Source organism: Tubulanus polymorphus, chromosome 1 (genome assembly GCF_964204645.1).
Source record: "Tubulanus polymorphus chromosome 1, tnTubPoly1.2, whole genome shotgun sequence".
In the NCBI taxonomy this organism is placed as follows: Eukaryota; Metazoa; Nemertea; class Palaeonemertea; order Tubulaniformes; family Tubulanidae; genus Tubulanus; species Tubulanus polymorphus.
In genome coordinates, this window is record NC_134025.1 from 29893884 (window position 1) to 29910194 (window position 16311).

The following is a 16311-nucleotide window of genomic DNA, read 5'->3' on the forward strand; positions in this document are numbered from 1 at the left end:
ATCTCTTTACTGGTCAATGCATTAGGTAGATATAGAAATTGTTCTTTAGTTCTTATTTTTGTGAGTTGATGAATGTTTTCTTTATAATATGAATGTAGCTGTTAGTCTCTTAGGACTAGAAATATGCGCGCAGAAATCAAACTGTAAATTGAAGTCGTTGTTGACACTTGAAAACATTTCAGAATAAATGCTCTCAGGATAAATGAGCTCTTAGTCCCCGCAAACGTACTATGCATGTTTGCGTTAATGTTTGATGAAATAACGAAGCTAGATGCCATCTATATCTACTGTACTAATGATTTCAGTGGTAAAAAGTTGTATATGCTAGTTCTAGATTTACTAATGAGGATAGATCGATATTTCTAAGTTGTTACGATCCATTACAGAAATTCTCCAATGTCTGCCTACAGTCCATCACGCTTATGGATGGCTGGTCCTCAGCTTCAATCAGATTGTCCGGTAGTGTCCGTAACTCTTAAAATTACAAACGTTATTGAAATGTCCCGTTGCTTTACAACCATTCATTCGTTCAAATCGACAATATTGTCTAAACGATTGCAATATCAGACACGAGAAGCTGGATTCGCATACCAAAAAATATTTGTGGTAAAAACCTGGGCCGGGATTTGTATGAAAATCGGGGCATGGTAGGAATTCCGAGTTTACTGGAATTTGGTGCATTCTGGTACCCGCCGGACATGCAATCTATGAATTAAACATTTGAGTAAACAAATTTGAGTTTATTCAAGTTTAGTTGCAAAACTTAGAAAATGCATTACGAATAGAAATTGGTTGAAGATACTGGAATGATCCATTTCATCCGATGACGAATGCCACTAGTTTGCATCGAAACTTTTTGGCCACAAAAGTGAAATGATACTGAATCGCACATCGTGCACGTATTGTTTCGGAGACGGCGACGGGTCCTATCCCCGAGCAGTCGGAACTACCCCGAACCAGACCATCAAACAAACGACCAGCTAGTGCTGCCATCTTTGCGGTGGAATCTTTGCCCAATATGGTGGACATGGATGTAAACAACTTGCGTTGTTAGGTAAAAAAGTTTATTTTTTTCAAATTATAGGATGTTTGTTTGCACTACTATACCTACGGTCGGACGATTACAATAAGAGAAAGATGTTAGATTCACTGGGCTTGATCATTGGTGGTGTGTAGTTGCTTGGATCCTACACATCCCTGTCAGCGTAGAGCAGAACAGAAAAAGTATGACGACGACGACGCGTCGACGTTTTTTTTTTGTCTTTTTGATTGATTGATTGAAGAACCGACCGAGATTCGAGAACCTCCTGTTTTTAGGATTGCAATTCCAGATACCAGATTTAGAACTCTAATATGTATGCGCCTTTTGTACAGGTTTACAGATAGGAATATAGTAGTTACCCGGTTGGTGGTGTAGTATATTATTAGTAAGCATTTATTGAACGGAACAATGCAATGCCACTAGTTGGCACGCTAGTCCCTATTTCACTTTTAGTAGTCAGCGTTAAGTAACCTGTCTGTCGAGTGGTTTAGTTTCACAATCAGATATCGTTCTGTTTAGGCCTATATAGGCCTAGGCCTACATTTTATCTTTAATTAAGTGGATCTCTGTAATGATTTGTGAGTGCTCCAGATTATAAAAAAATCTGAAGATAGATGAATCAAACAGATAAATCTTGAAGAATTTCATAATGAAGGTGTAATTACTGAGACTGGAGTTAATTAGAGGAAGTATCGTATTTCTGTGAAACTCATTTCCTGGTAACAGTCGTTAGAACTCTTAATTATCTCTAATTATAATTAATGTAACAATGATGCAGATTTAATTAGTCTGCTGCGAATTGTCTTCAGTGACAGACGTCATTCTAGGAATCATGTTAAAGCCAGGGGTAAGAGATGTTACGTGTTCCAGCACTCAATTTATCATTGGTATATTTCCCCTTTTTTGTTTATATAGGTTACGTTTGTAGCATTTCCAGCAATTCCCCCTTTCTTTGACTTTTTATGGTTTGAAGATCGTTAGGTATTCGATGATTTAAACTTATGAAATATTGGTTATTGTGAGCAGCCTCAGTAGTTCATTGAGATAAGAGTTGATGTTGCATCCACCATCAGTACTGAGTGACAAGTCGGTTTGAGTCCTTCTTGCTGTCCAGTGATGAATTTAAATGCACAATCCAATGGGTTTAGTCTTGGGAGACCAAGATTTGAAATGACATAAATTAAGATAAACAAAACAAATCTATGTGTACACCTTGTCAGTCAGATCCCAAATTCATAAAAAGTGTCATCCTGTTTTACTGGAGATTTTTCTGTCATATTTCTGTGAAGGTTCTGTTAATGTTTCATGAATTATGAACTATTTCATGACTTATGATATTTTGAAAATGGTTTCAAATATCTATGAATTGAAAGCAAATTTCTAAAGCGGGCGTTTTTTTTACATGTGGAAATATTCAACTGTTTTCTAGATTTTACCACACTTTAATGAAGAAGACATAAGAATGAATTCAGAAGTTTTTGGAAGGCGTACACCACGAGTTGTGCTCGAGGAAAGATCTAATTATAAACCTAATAAACGTACAAATCCTATCACCGTAAGTATTCAAATTACTATAGGCTTAATGCGTCATTTTAACTGTATCCTAAAATGTTCAATTATTATTAGGGAACTGATATGCCAGAATTTCGTCCCAAGTCAACACCAGCCAGACCCGGTAGTCGCCCCGAAGGGTAAGCATTTAGTTTTGACGGAGTTACTGAAATTTGGTGTTGAAAATAAATTGCTGATTGGTTTTTATTGGTTTCAGGGTACCTGCCTTAAAACTAGAAACAGAAGAACCAGTACTGCCCCATGGTAGTATTAATGATTTAGAAACAATGCGACTCGAGACGCCTAAAACCGGTTCAACAGTAAGTTGGGGTTCGGCTCGAACTACGACCCCCGGAGCTGAACGAGGCAGTTTCGGTAAAGATGCCATGAAAACTACAGTTGTTCAAAAGAAGGTTTGTTTCTTTTTCTATTCGATATTTCCAATCGATTTTTGTGATATTTGAATCTATATTTGAGAGAGTATGATTTCAGCCTGTGTGGGATAATGATCCAATTCTTGATGATAGTCCTCCTCACCAAAACAAATATATACAACAAACAATGAAAATTGATCTGAAACAGAAAAAAGAACAGGAATCACAGGTAACGGTGTCTGATGAGACTCACTGTAAATCAGGAGCAGGTGCCACAGTTGTGAGTTGAAATTACCGTAGTGCATTTTCAATGTTTTAACGCTGAGTCAAAGCTTTACTCAGCAACTGTGGAATGGTTCCAGTAAAAAATGCGTAAAACCCTAATAACAAATAAACGTAACATATATATAATTATATAAGTGATGTAAATGGTACCCTTTTCAAGATCTATTGCCCTTATCATTGAGAAAAATACTAGTCTAGTAAAACCCTGGATCGAGCCCTGGATAAAAAAAGAAATAAGGTGAATCTATTCCAGTTTATCTCCAAATTTAATGAGCTTCATTGCTCAGATCTTTCTTCCGGGAATCACAGTTTTCTTGCCTAACCCCCATAAAAAAAGATAACTGAAACTGTGCCTGACTGATGATGTAACTTCATCACAATTTCGATGGCTTTTCTTCAAAGGATGCGATTGATCGGAAAGTGGCTGAGATTCGCGCTCAGAAATTAGCGGAAATAAAAGATAAATACGGAAACATTGACGAAGATGAAGAATTAATGTCACACATGAAAACGTCTCACTCCGACACGAGTTCTCATAAAAAGTTTGATGCGGTAAGACATTGAAACATTGACCTTTAACCTTTTTCCAAATTTGACAGAGAAGTAATCATTTAATAAATGTAAATTTTAAAGGAGGCCGTCCTCGAAGAGAAGCGAAAACAGAATTTAATAGAAACTGTTATGGTTGATCAGCTTTCAAAGTGAGTAAAAAATTAATTGGAGAATAAAATAGAAAACCTACTACCAGTATACCGGTATATGCAAATTTGGAAGATTTAAAAACGAAATTAATTTGTCAAAAATTAAGATAACGAAGACGCAACGTTTCGGACCCTAGAGGCCATCGCCAGGTGTGGGATTCTAGAGAGAGAGTCTTTTGAATTCAGACATAGTTGGTTTTCAAGTATTTTACTAGTTATTTCACAGTACTGCGTTTAATCATCGAATATAATTGAATTATAGGATTCCAATGAGTGATAATGATCACGGTCTCGGAGCGCCACCTCTTCATAAACCCGGAATGGCTCGTGGTTCCATACGTACTTTACACGAATCCAAGTAAGATTCAATTCCTAAAACAATTTTCAGTTCTAAATTTCTCAGTTGAATTAGTTTTGAATTTTTTTCGAACCGTTATTTGCAATTTCATTCGTAGATTGTTTTGGTTTTATTTTCTAGCATCAGAACGACGGGAACTCCATCTGAATATCTATTAGCTCAAAGAGTTCGATTCAGTGCACGTTTGTTAACCAGGTATGTTCACAAATATTTTCACAAGTATTTCTACCGTCAATTCTGCCACGGAGCCAATTGCCTCGGATTGCTACTTGATAAAATGTTGAATTGAAATTTATTTAGACACAACAGAAACGTACAGGGGCCAGTTGCTCAAAAGTTGGTTAGAGATAACCAGTGGATAGTTGACATAGTGACAATTAAAAATTCATTGTTACTGCCGTATTTATCCACCGGTTATCTTTAACCAATCTTTGAGCATTTGGCCCCAGAAGAGAATACACAAATATAAATCGATTGTAAATGATTAAAAATGTTTAAAATCTTCCTGCTTCAATCATGTGATGACAACCGGCCATCACTCCCACTGCTCACCAGAATATTTATTGGTACCGTGAGATCAGAGAGAAACTGATTCTACTGTATAAAACAATAGTATAATGATTGTTTTGTTTATATAAGGAATGGTCACGATGCTGTTCGGGAACTCATGGGATTTTTCTTTGCTGTTGATAATTCGCTAACTGTTTATGAATATCGTCAGTTCGGCAAAAGGTAACACCTTGAATTTGAATGTGTTTCTATGGCGTATTATTTGAATGATGCAGGGTTCTTACCGATCAGGGAATCCCGACCCATCCTGAAAATAAGGGAATTCGAATTTTTGGTCTCTATGAGGGAATTCTTGGTCGGGGAGAATTTTGGATTCTCTGATCTGTTAGAATGGTCATTCTTAAAAATGTGTTTGAATTCGTGATTTTTCAGCGCTAAAGCTCTGCCATTCCTAGCGAGAGGTTCCTATAAACATGTTTACAATAGAAAAAAAGGACGACCGATTACATTGTGTGATATTAGTCCAGTAAGTAACTACTTTTATACACCTATATTTCACATCAAGTCATCGATATTGGATGACAAGATTCCGGTCAAAATACCCGTATTTGCTTTTACTCAAATCTTGCTTTATCCAAAATGCCCATTTTAAACGTGATACACCGTTTTCTCCGGGGCAAGCGCCCTTTCCGAAATAAACACCCCCCCCCCCAATTTTTTCAGATAGAGGTAGTGCGATTCAATCCAAATTCTCTTGATTCGTTAATGACAACTTTATTCTATTATTCTTCACTTACCTTAAAAGGGAAGCACGTTGTTATTTTCGACCAAATCTCAAAAATCGTTACCAGTAACTGTCTCGTCGAATCCAGTGGTTGCATTTCGTATAACTGACGTGGACCAGACTGCGAAAGAATCCATTCTGTAAGAAATTTATCCCTATACTTTCACATGAATGAATGAATGGATATGATTTTAATGTCTGACTGTATTTTCTTTTGAAATACGGTAGGTTAAAAGACGTCCGTCCATCAGAGAAGTTTGATGTTTTACGACGCTTGCATATGCCTGAAACCGAAGAAGAATTACAAGATATGTTAATGTTAAAAGATGTACAAGGTATGCATATTTTAGATTTTGATTCTGTATCGTGGTCAGATCAATATGAATAATGTGATAAAAATTTTGAAAAATAGATGTCTGCTTATAGAATATGAATAAAATTCAATAATCATAAAGAAAAGCAATTTTACAGATGTAAAAAAATGTGAGAATTCGAGAATTCATCAATCTCACTCCTGTTGTTGGATATGGCTATATTTCTTATAACAGATATCGATAATTTTCTATTTTCTTTCGAAGATTTCGTGAAGAGTAAATTAAAGAAACGAGGAATCAGAACGGTGACTGGAATGGGGTTATATTTCCGTCATTTGGATAAATCTGGAGATGGTTTGATCGCTCAGGAGGAATTACATCGCGCTCTTGATAGATATCACTTACCAATATCAGACGAGGTGAAGAGAATCATAATCAGACCTATTCAAAATATCAGATTGTATGAGAAAAGCTTTAAACTGTACAAGTATTTCCATCCCTGCAATAATCCACTAATCAGCTAAGTTACAATTGCATCAGCTTATATTTTTTTTATATTGATCTTAAGCGCACTGATTACACTGATGTTAAGCCCATATTATATAACAAATAAAGAGGATGACCCCCTTACCTTCCTGAAGTGGTTCCCTTTACTCGGTGAAGCCTAAAGCCCTCATAATGAACCAAATCAGTTGCACTGCCTACCGTCTTGTTTCAAGTACTTGTCCAGGATACAGAAATGTGCCCTTATCACGATGTTTTGCCGCAGTAATTGGGGACAATGCTGTCTTATAATTGCCTGGATCTGCCTCTCAATATTGTCTCTCTCTTTCCTTTCTCTATCTACTTGTGTTTTCACTTAGACCTTCAATTGTCTCTTCTCTGAAATGATTCAATTTATGTTACGAAGATGAGACATTGTATGGTTGTATATTGTAGGATTTTACGCGTTTGTGGAAGATTTTAGATTTAAACGGTGACGGTTTCCTCGATTACGGAGAATTTATGCGGGGAGTCATCGGAGAAATGAACGAATATCGAAAATCTTTCGTCAGGAAGGTACGAAATATTATATCATCAAAAAATACATCATTCCGTTCTGAGAAAATCATTGTTACGGTATATGCGTAAAATTCTAGGCATTTCAACGTTTGGATCCGAGCAAAAAGGGAGTGATTTCATTTACTCAAATCAAGAAGTTTTACAAGGCGAACAATCATCCAAAAGTCAAGGCTGGTGAGTTACATGAATAACTTCTAAAATCTCTCACAATCACGTGGGAGGAGAAGGTTTTCTAGCCACAGATATGTACTTTAGAGCACTGACGGTTATAGACAGGGGCGTTGTTTATAAACGATAGCTGTGTCTGGCATGAACTGTGATAATAAGCTGTATACTGTCGTTAATGAAGGAGTGGATGGAATACTACAGGTTTCACATGTCTATTCAAGTGGTTTTATCATTAAAACCAATCCTTAAGACATGAAGTCTTAACGAGCATGCATTTCTATTCCTGTGTTTTTATTCATGTACTTTTAGTAACCTGATGAGTTAGAAATTTGCAGTGTGTCTGCCAAATGAAGACTCACAATGATTTGTCGTTAGTTCATTGCCTCATTGCTTGCTGTAGTTATGTGTGCAATAGCTTGTCACATTCTCCATATATAAACACATTTTATCTTGTACATAATCATTACTTGAAAATGGTTTTTAGTTAAAAACAGAAAATTCTGAGTTCTTGATAAATTCTTTGAATGTTTTAGATATTTCCATCGAGTACTGTACCCTTTCCTATGGTTTTTGCCAATATTTTCTAAATTTGGATTTATCGCCGATGGTTTTTCTATACGACCCGGCCCTGCGGTATTGCATTTAGCCACCGGCGAAATCCGCCATCTTTTTTCTTGGCGTTCTCGCAGTAGAACGCGTTGGATTTTTTCGCCGTAAAAATCTGGGAATTAGGATATTAGGGAGTTTTCACTCTCGTAACGGTGAGTCCGTTCGGTTTGGGGGTTATCCCTGATTTCTTTTTTTTCCGTAAGAATTTTATTTACAAATATAATTTGATTGAATTGAATTGAATTGTTTTGATTTGTAACAGGATAATTATGCCACCCCCTCCTAAGGGTCAGCATCGTGGCGGGGAGGGATGCGGGCATTTGTTTGGCGCCTGGGACAACCACGATTCATGTGCGTCGTGCAGGCGCAAATCCGGTCAAATATGTGCAAGGAGCAATCCTTGCAATATTTGCGTCGTGTGGTCCGAGGACCTTTGGCTTCGGGCCGATAAGGCTCTTAAACTAAGAGATCGTCGTCGAGTTAGCAGGGATTCGTCGGTTTCGGCCGATGTGCCAACCGACGTTTCTAATCCTGTTTCTTATCGTAAAGCGGAGCGGTCGCCGGTCGTTCAGGTACGATCGGCTTCCCAACTCCGTTCACCGGGGAAGAACGCTGGTTCACCGGCACCGGTCTCCGGTCATTCACCGGTCTCTGGTCGTTCACCGGTTCGGCCGGTTCGGCCGGTTCAGACTACATGTTCGGAACCGAGCGCGCGCCGCGGTAGTCGCGAACGGCCCGCACCGGTTCGGTCGGTACCGGTCCGGTCCGGGTCGGGCATCGGTCCGGTTCGGTCCGGTTCGGCCACCGGTCCGGTCCAGACGTCGTCCGGTACAAAACATCCGGTACGTTCATCGTCTGATTCTGATCGTCGCTCCGGGGATAGAGCTCGCTCTCCCACTAGATTTAGACGCCGGGAGCGTAATAAACGAGCAAGATCTCCTTCTCGCAGATCAAGGTTTGATCGCGAGAGGGACTACGATCGTTATTGTCGGAAGTTTCGCCGTCGGTCTTCTCATCGTTCGTCGACGTCGGTTAGCGATGAAAGCGATTCTTCTAGTAGGTCACGATCCCGTTCGAGGGACCGTCACCGAAGTCGGCATGATCGTCGGGATACTGGAAAATACCTGACTCAGAAGGATTTCCATGTATTTGAGGAGAAAATTTTAAACTTGTTATCTTCGTCGCAACAAGTCGCTGCAACTTCTACAACAGGTAAGCCTATTCCTGATTGTCCGGTTAGAAGTTCGCCAGCCCACTCAGTTTTTCGGAATTCTGACTCTGAATTCCTGGATGCTGCGGTAGGGTCTGATTTCAATGAGGATCCGGTCCCAGAGGCGGCAATTCCTTCTGGGGTCGTTCCTGTCGCAAGCAATTGTGGGTTGCCCCAGACGATGGGGGCTTCCCTGGCTCGCAATGTATCTCCGTCCCGTTCAGTTTTATCCGAACCAGCGGGGGACATGCCATTTAGAGCGATGATAAGTGAGTTCTTTGTCAAGCACGGGGCAACTCGCGCTAAGCCCACAGCAGCTCCTCTGGTCGGTGAGTCAATGGAAGCTTATCGCCCTCCGGACTCCGATCTTAACGTTTTACGGGAATCGTCAGCGGTTTCAAGAGAATGGGCTCGATTGGATACGCAATTATGGGGTGAATGTCGGCCTGGAACTTTTTCATTTCCCCCTCCAGAACGGGGTATGAAATCTGGGAAATATTTTAGTTCAACCGATCCACCTATAGGCGCATTTCGCTCGGCGTATTACGCAACTCCAGGTGCTGTGGATCACAGTCATAACTGCCTGGATGCTGATTATACTTTGATCAGCCCGGATACTGTTACAGCACAGTCGGGTATTCGTTTGCCTAAGTCCGGTTTGGTGGCCATGACGTCAATCCTGGACAATCTTACCAGGGTTGGTTCGTTTCAAGATATGGCACTTAAGGTGTTGACGGGTGAGCTTCGCGAGACTCACGCCGCCGTTCATGCGGGCTCCGACCCAGAGTCAGTTGCCCTAAAACTGGAGGGAATGGACCGGATTATCCAATCTTTGGCTCGGTCTGTTTCGCATGTAATTCCGTTGTCGGTTCGGGGTCAGGCTAATCTGGTGTTAGCCTCCCGTCAGTCAGTGATGGACTCCAGTGCCAAAACTCGTCTACCGGATATGGTGTCCAATGCTTTGCTGAGAGCCCCATTGGGGACGTCTTCACGTCTCTTCTCCGGTTGGTGCGCTCCGGTTTCCGCAGAGCTGAGGAAGATTCGGGAGGTTCAGGCCAAGTCCAACCCCCGAACTCCGTGGAAAAAGCGTTCTGGTCCGACGCCGGCGGCGCAAGGTTCGGCACGGACGCAAACAGGACCATCTCAAACTTCAGCGCTTTCTCAGGCGGCTTCGGATGCCGGTTGGAGAACTAGCGCGCAACTTCAACAATCGTGTCAAGCCTCGTCCGGTCGTAACAGTTCCGGTTCGTATCGAGGCAAGGGGAAGGCTCCAAAAAGGGGCTCTTCCTTTCGGAAAAACTCGAAATGAATTCTTGGGACCAGTGGGAGGTTGTCTGCAGCAGGCAGCAACCCACTGGTCCGACCTCTTTGGAGACGGTTGGCCCTCCCGGGTCGTCTCTCGGGGCTACCGTCTCCGTTTCCTAAGGCGACCGCGCCTGATGAGGTCACCTCCCGACATGCGGCCAAAACCAGGTCAGGAGGCCTTAATCTCTCCGGCTCTCAAGGAACTGGCAGAGAAGGGAGCGATAGAACCAGTTTGCAACGAAACTTCTCCCGGCTGGTTTTCTCGAATATTCATGGTACCAAAGGCCACAGGGGGTCAACGGACAGTGATAGATCTGTCATCCCTCAATCGGCACCTAGACATTCCAAGGTTCCGGATGACCAAGCCCAAGGACGTGATTCAAGGGCTCCGTCCGGGTCAATGGGCGGCTTCATTGGACCTGAAAGATGCTTACTTTCAGGTTCCAATTCACCCAAAATCTCGGCGATTTCTCAGGATAAAGTGGAAAGGCCGCCAGTTCCAATTCAGGTCTCTTCCATTTGGCCTCAGTACGGCCCCGTGGGTTTTCACCAAGTTGGTCAAGTCAGTTCAGAAGGTACTTCAGTCAAGGGGTGTTCGACTGTTCGTTTACCTCGACGACTGGTTAATAGTCGCGAATTCGGCTCAGGAATGTCGGGAGGCAATGACCTCAGTCTTGGACTTAGTCCATCAGCTAGGGTTCCGCGTAAACAGGGAAAAATCTCAGTTGACGCCGGCCCAACAGTTCACTTATCTCGGCATGGACTTCGATCTCCGAATCGGCAAAGTCTTTCCGTCTATGGTTCGAGTGGCCAAACTTCAAGAAGCTGTAGCGGGAGTGTCCACAACCCCGAGAACAGCTCGTTACTGGTCACGGCTTCTAGGCTCCATCAGCTCCATGGGTCTGGTGGTGCCCTTAGGCCGCCTCAGAAGCAGGCGCTTGCAACAATATTGGAAGGTCTTCTGGTCTCAGTCGAAGGGCAACTGGGAGGCCTTGATTCCCGTACCTCCAACCGATCTAAGTCCGGATCTTCAGTGGTGGGCGGCCACTACGAATCTTCGGCTCGGGGTGTCACTAGCCCCGTTAGAGGCTCCAGTTCGTGTATTCACGGATGCCAGTCACCAAGGTTGGGGGGCACATCTGGAGAACCGAGTCAAAGCCGGGAAATGGTCTCGCTACGAGGCCACCAACCACATAAATTTCCTAGAAATGCTGGCCGTGTGGAAGGCCCTGAAGTTCTTTCACAGGAGAGTGGAGGGCCACCACGTTTGGTTAGCCACAGACAATTCAACAGTGAGGGCTTACCTTCAGAACCAAGGGGGCACTCACTCAGAAACCCTCACAGGTCTGTCGGCCAAAATTCTTCTTTGGTGTCAGACAAAGGGCGTGTCCCTGACTGTGGCACATTTAGCAGGGAAAAGGAACGTGATGGCCGATGCTCTGTCTCGTCGAGGTCAGGCTATTGCGACAGAATGGGTTCTCCACCAAGAAGTAGCCGATCGGGTTCGGGGCATTTTTGGCAATCCGCTGCTGGATCTGTTTGCCACCCGGTTCAATCGGAGGTGTCCTCTGTTTGTGTCCCCGTTTCCAGACGCGGAAGCGTGGGGGGTCGATGCCTTCTCTCTGGACTGGTCGGGGATGCATGCGTATGCGTTCCCGCCCACACCAGTCCTGCCGCGCTTACTGGATCAAATAGAGAGATCAGTCAATTGCAACATAGTTCTGGTAGCACCATGTTGGCCGGCTCAGAAATGGTTCCTACCACTTCTCAACCTACTGTGCGACAACCCCAGGATTCTTCCGAATTTCCCATCGCTTCTGTCTCAGGGGATCTTTCGGCATCATCCAAACAGCCAGTGGTTAAATCTGCTCGCCTGGCCATTGTCCAGCGATCCTTGTCAGCTTCAGGCTTTTCAGAACAGGCTGCCTCCTTTATCGCAGGATCTAAGCGGCCATCAACAAGTACCATTTACGATGCCAAGTGGAGTCATTTTGCGGATTGGTGTGCTGCAGGGGAAATTGATCCATGCTCACCCTCTGTAGCTCAATTGGCAGATTTTTTACTGCACCTATTTGTAGCAAAAGGTTTACAGGTCATAACTATTAAAGGTTACCGCTCCGCGATTTCTCATACATTGCGTGCTTCTGGATGGCCAAATGTAGCAGGGGATCATCGGATATCCCAGCTGGTTGCTGGGTTTTCTATTTCCCGGCCTCGGGTAACAAGGACAGTTCCACCATGGGATCTGTCTGTAATTTTGAAGAAGTTAATGGAGGCTCCATTTGAACCTCTTTCGGCAGCGTCTTTTGCAAATTTGTCAAAAAAGACTGTATTTTTGCTGTTCTTGGCTTGCTCGGCCCGTCGCTCTGAGATTCATGCGCTTTCAGTCCGACCAGGTCACATTGTCTTTGGGCCAGCGAATGAATTTGTTTCGCTGCGGCCTGCTTTGGAATTTTTGGCAAAGAACCAACGACCAGGCTCGGTTGGGCGTCAATGGCGAATTGAAGCCCTAAAACATCGAGTGGAACCGGGCATCCCGGACAGGACTTTATGTCCTGTGCGGGCGTTGTGTTTCTATTTAGATCGCTCTGCTTCACGGAGGGGTTCACGGGAGCGGTTATTTATTCCGCTGCTGGATCACCTAAAGGGTGATATTTCGCGGGACACAGTAGCCCGATGGGTCTCTTCAATGATCAAGGACATTTTATTGAAGGAGAATCTTTCCTCGGAGGGAGTCGTTTCTCATCAAGTGAGGTCTATGGCTACTTCCTGCGCAGCCTTTTCGGGTGCTCCGTTGGAGGAAGTCTGTCGGGCCGCCTTTTGGAATTCACCGTCGACATTCACGTCATTTTATTTACGGGATGTTTCAGGCCAGTTAGGCTCATTAGCTTCACTGGGTCCTGTTGTCATGGCTCAAGGTGTCCGTTCTTTCCGATCGGACCCTTTAGTGTAGAATATTTATGTAGCATTATCAGGATCACAGGGGGTGTATCCTTGTACATAGTTTGGGCTCATATCTGCAAGTATTAATTTCGCAAAATTCTGGGGGGGGCCCCTGAGCTGGACGGACTCACTGTGGCCAACCGGTCTTCCCTGTGCTACAGTGCTCCATTCCGTGCTTGGGTAAGTGCTCTCTTTTTCCCTCTTACCTTGCGTTTGAGCGGTGGTTTTTCTATCTACCTTTCCCACCATCCTTGTGCTAGGCTAGTCTAGCAAAAACCATAGGAAAGGGTACAGTACTCGATGGAAATATTACAATTTTTGGAACTAAAATTTGTATTTCCGAGTAGTACTTACCCTTTCCTATGGTGGGAATCCCGCCCACCTGCCCCGCATAGCTGTTTTTTTTTGGTCTGCTATGACGAAAAAAGATGGCGGATTTCGCCGGTGGCTAAATGCAATACCGCAGGGCCGGGTCGTATAGAAAAACCATTGGCGATAAATCCAAATTTAGAAAATATTGGCAAAAACCATAGGAAAGGGTAAGTACTACTCGGAAATACAAATTTTAGTTCCAAAAATTGTAATTTTTCATCGTGGGTTTAAATCTTTAGTAGGCTCTTCTTCACTGGTTTGTTCTTATAATTGTTTATTTCTATTTTTACAGGTGAATGCTCAGAAGAAGAAGTGTTGAATTTATTTTTACAATCGTTGGATTTCTGCGAAGCGAAAGATCAACTTTCCTACATAGAATTTGAAGAGTATTATGAGGGTCTCAGTATTGGTATTGATAAGGATGAAGATTTTGTTAATATTATCGTCAACTCCTGGGGTATCTGAACCTAGTCAATTAACTCACAGTTTCTTCAATTGTTAGATATTAAATTGTGGATATTAAAAAGTAATTACCAACAGTTCTAAGTTTCACTGTAGGGTTGAAAACTGAAAATTATCTAATTTAACTCCGAGACTCAAACTTACCTAACAGTGGAACCGCTTACCTAATAGTGGAACCGGGTCATGAACCGGGTCCTGAGCCCAGCTTCATGAAAAAAGTGAACTGAAAATGTTTTGGTTTACCTAGTCGTTTATGTTTACTTCATGTTTTCAATTACTACAACCAATGAAACTTAATCAGTTTTTCCTGCTTAAATTGTTTTCATGAATCTGGATCCAGGTCTATTTAATCAGTTTACACTGATCGTATGGTGAACTTGTCAAATATAACGCAGAATTTTAGCCTTTTGTATTTTATAAGTGTTTCATGAAGAAATGTTGCGTATTCTTAAATGTTGGATAAAACCAGAAAAGAAACTGATGTAAAACGTTACCTATTTTCAGGTAATTGGGTCGTTTTTCCTGAATTTAATATATTCGACATTTGAAAAAAAAGTCATTTCATTGGAAATGGGACACACGCTAAGTAGTAAAGTCTATATGTAAGATATTGTAGAGTTGTATTTCTTGTGATATTTGAGACATCCTTTTAGAGACCATCGTTACAGGTATTAATGATTTGAATGTCAAGGTCGCACGCAGGTGGTTCGTCTCACTGATATACTGCGCTGTAATGTGTTTTACCTTTTTAATTGGCGTTGACGTTTTTTAACTGCCAAAAAAGTTCTCGTCCAAAACTTATTCATTCCATTTCGGAAGTGTACCTTGTATAATGGTAAAATAAATAGTATTCATGACACATATTCATATTTCTTGTTTGTATTTGATTATCTTTTTGAGGATTTGGCACAATTTATGCAGCAAATACCATATAAATAGGAAACTCTGTATCCCGTACTTCATGAGTGTCCCTTCTCGGATGCCTCGCTATCACTGCCACTGCGGCGCTCATTACAGATTGAAGTTAGAATTTGGGCCCCCACTAGAGGAAAAATGTACTGTTACTATACTTCTGAAAAGACAGTTCCTTAACTGGAATGATATGGATTTACGTAATAAACGACACTGCAATCTTAATTAGATTTTCTGATAAGCAAAAATCTACAATAACAACTTACTAAATTCAGAAGCCCGTCACATCCTGACTCAAGAGGACTGACAATCGAAAAACAAAACAATTCAAAATAGATCAGCCAAGTTCAATTTATACGCAAAATCCCAGAAAAGCCGTTGTGAAGTTGAGGAACCCCTGTGAGATAACTCATTAAATGACGTGTTTTGTCAGAAGATGAATCGACTCGTGCCTTTTTTTTCCGGACTATCCCTGAACCCCCAGAGCTTTCTCATAATTTTTACGTTCAATTACGATTTCTGCAGAAGCAATATATATATATACATATTATATTCAAAGAATATGGCAAAAACGTTTAGTTTTAGCAGAACAACGCGAGGACATCGACATCGGGATATTGAATACTCAGATTAAGGTAATCTTTTATATGCTGAAAATCAAAGGCTGCTAGTGAAAAGTTTGATATGCGTGTATTAAATAGGCGTGAAATTTACAGCACTTTTTTCTGAATGGTCTAGTTTGAAATAGTTTTGAGATTTGAACTGATTCGGACGTTGTATCACATCGCTCCTAATTACGAGTAAAGATAACGATATTTCCTTGAAAACTTTCTCTGGCGTAGTTTCCACTCCAGACGAACCGTTTTCAAAGAAATCCTCGTCATAACAAACACCCACCTGTATCTTCATGAGACACTGGGTCATCGTACAGTGTTTGTCGTCGTATAAAAAAGTACTTCACCATTTTGTGAGGACATTAGGTCAGTTGATGTGACGCCGTTGACGATGAAGATACCTGTAATTAACAGGCAGTATACGAAGTAATACGACCAATTGTCGCTTATAAGTGTCAACAAATGTCTTACTAAGATTGCGTTGATCTTTCAAATGGAACTGTTCGTGTTTTCATTTGGTTTGGTAAAAGTTCGTTGTCATTGTTTGCAATGTAAATACGTCTACAGAGTCTAGACCTTTGGGTAATGGTTCAAACTGATCGCGGAAGTTGGGATACACGTAGAACGGATCACTACTGGAAATGAGTCGATCAGATTCATGAGAGGTTGTTAAGTATATAGGAGGTATTTCCTCGGAGATACAGCATACATTTTCTGGAGGAAATTGAATGAAGT

General features: G+C 41.9%; 1 protein-coding gene across 6 annotated transcripts; it reads left to right on the top strand.

Annotated features, from left to right (window-relative positions):
* Nucleotides 1-1016: 1016 nt before the first annotated feature.
* LOC141898101 (calcyphosin-2-like) lies at nucleotides 1017-14900 on the top strand. 6 transcript variants are annotated; one of them, XM_074783920.1, is made up of 17 exons: nucleotides 1017-1054; nucleotides 2472-2597; nucleotides 2669-2733; nucleotides 2811-3006; nucleotides 3086-3196; nucleotides 3655-3804; nucleotides 3886-3953; nucleotides 4216-4311; nucleotides 4432-4506; nucleotides 4951-5043; nucleotides 5254-5347; nucleotides 5627-5745; nucleotides 5834-5940; nucleotides 6184-6338; nucleotides 6859-6978; nucleotides 7059-7155; nucleotides 13881-14900. In XM_074783920.1, exons 2-17 carry the CDS (start codon nucleotides 2505-2507, stop codon nucleotides 14051-14053), a joined length of 1812 nt encoding a protein of 603 aa, XP_074640021.1. In that variant the 5' UTR covers nucleotides 1017-1054; nucleotides 2472-2504; the 3' UTR covers nucleotides 14054-14900. The 6 variants fall into 6 exon arrangements, 3 of the variants coding, with proteins under 3 accessions (XP_074640021.1, XP_074640022.1, XP_074640019.1); XM_074783921.1 differs by lacking the exon at nucleotides 1017-1054 and adding an exon at nucleotides 1121-1224; XR_012618507.1 differs by lacking the exons at nucleotides 1017-1054; nucleotides 2472-2597; nucleotides 2669-2733; ... (11 more) ...; nucleotides 6859-6978; nucleotides 7059-7155 and adding exons at nucleotides 7794-10251; nucleotides 10289-13396 and having other exon boundaries at nucleotides 13881-14011.
* The last annotated feature ends 1411 nt before the right edge of the window (nucleotides 14901-16311 follow it).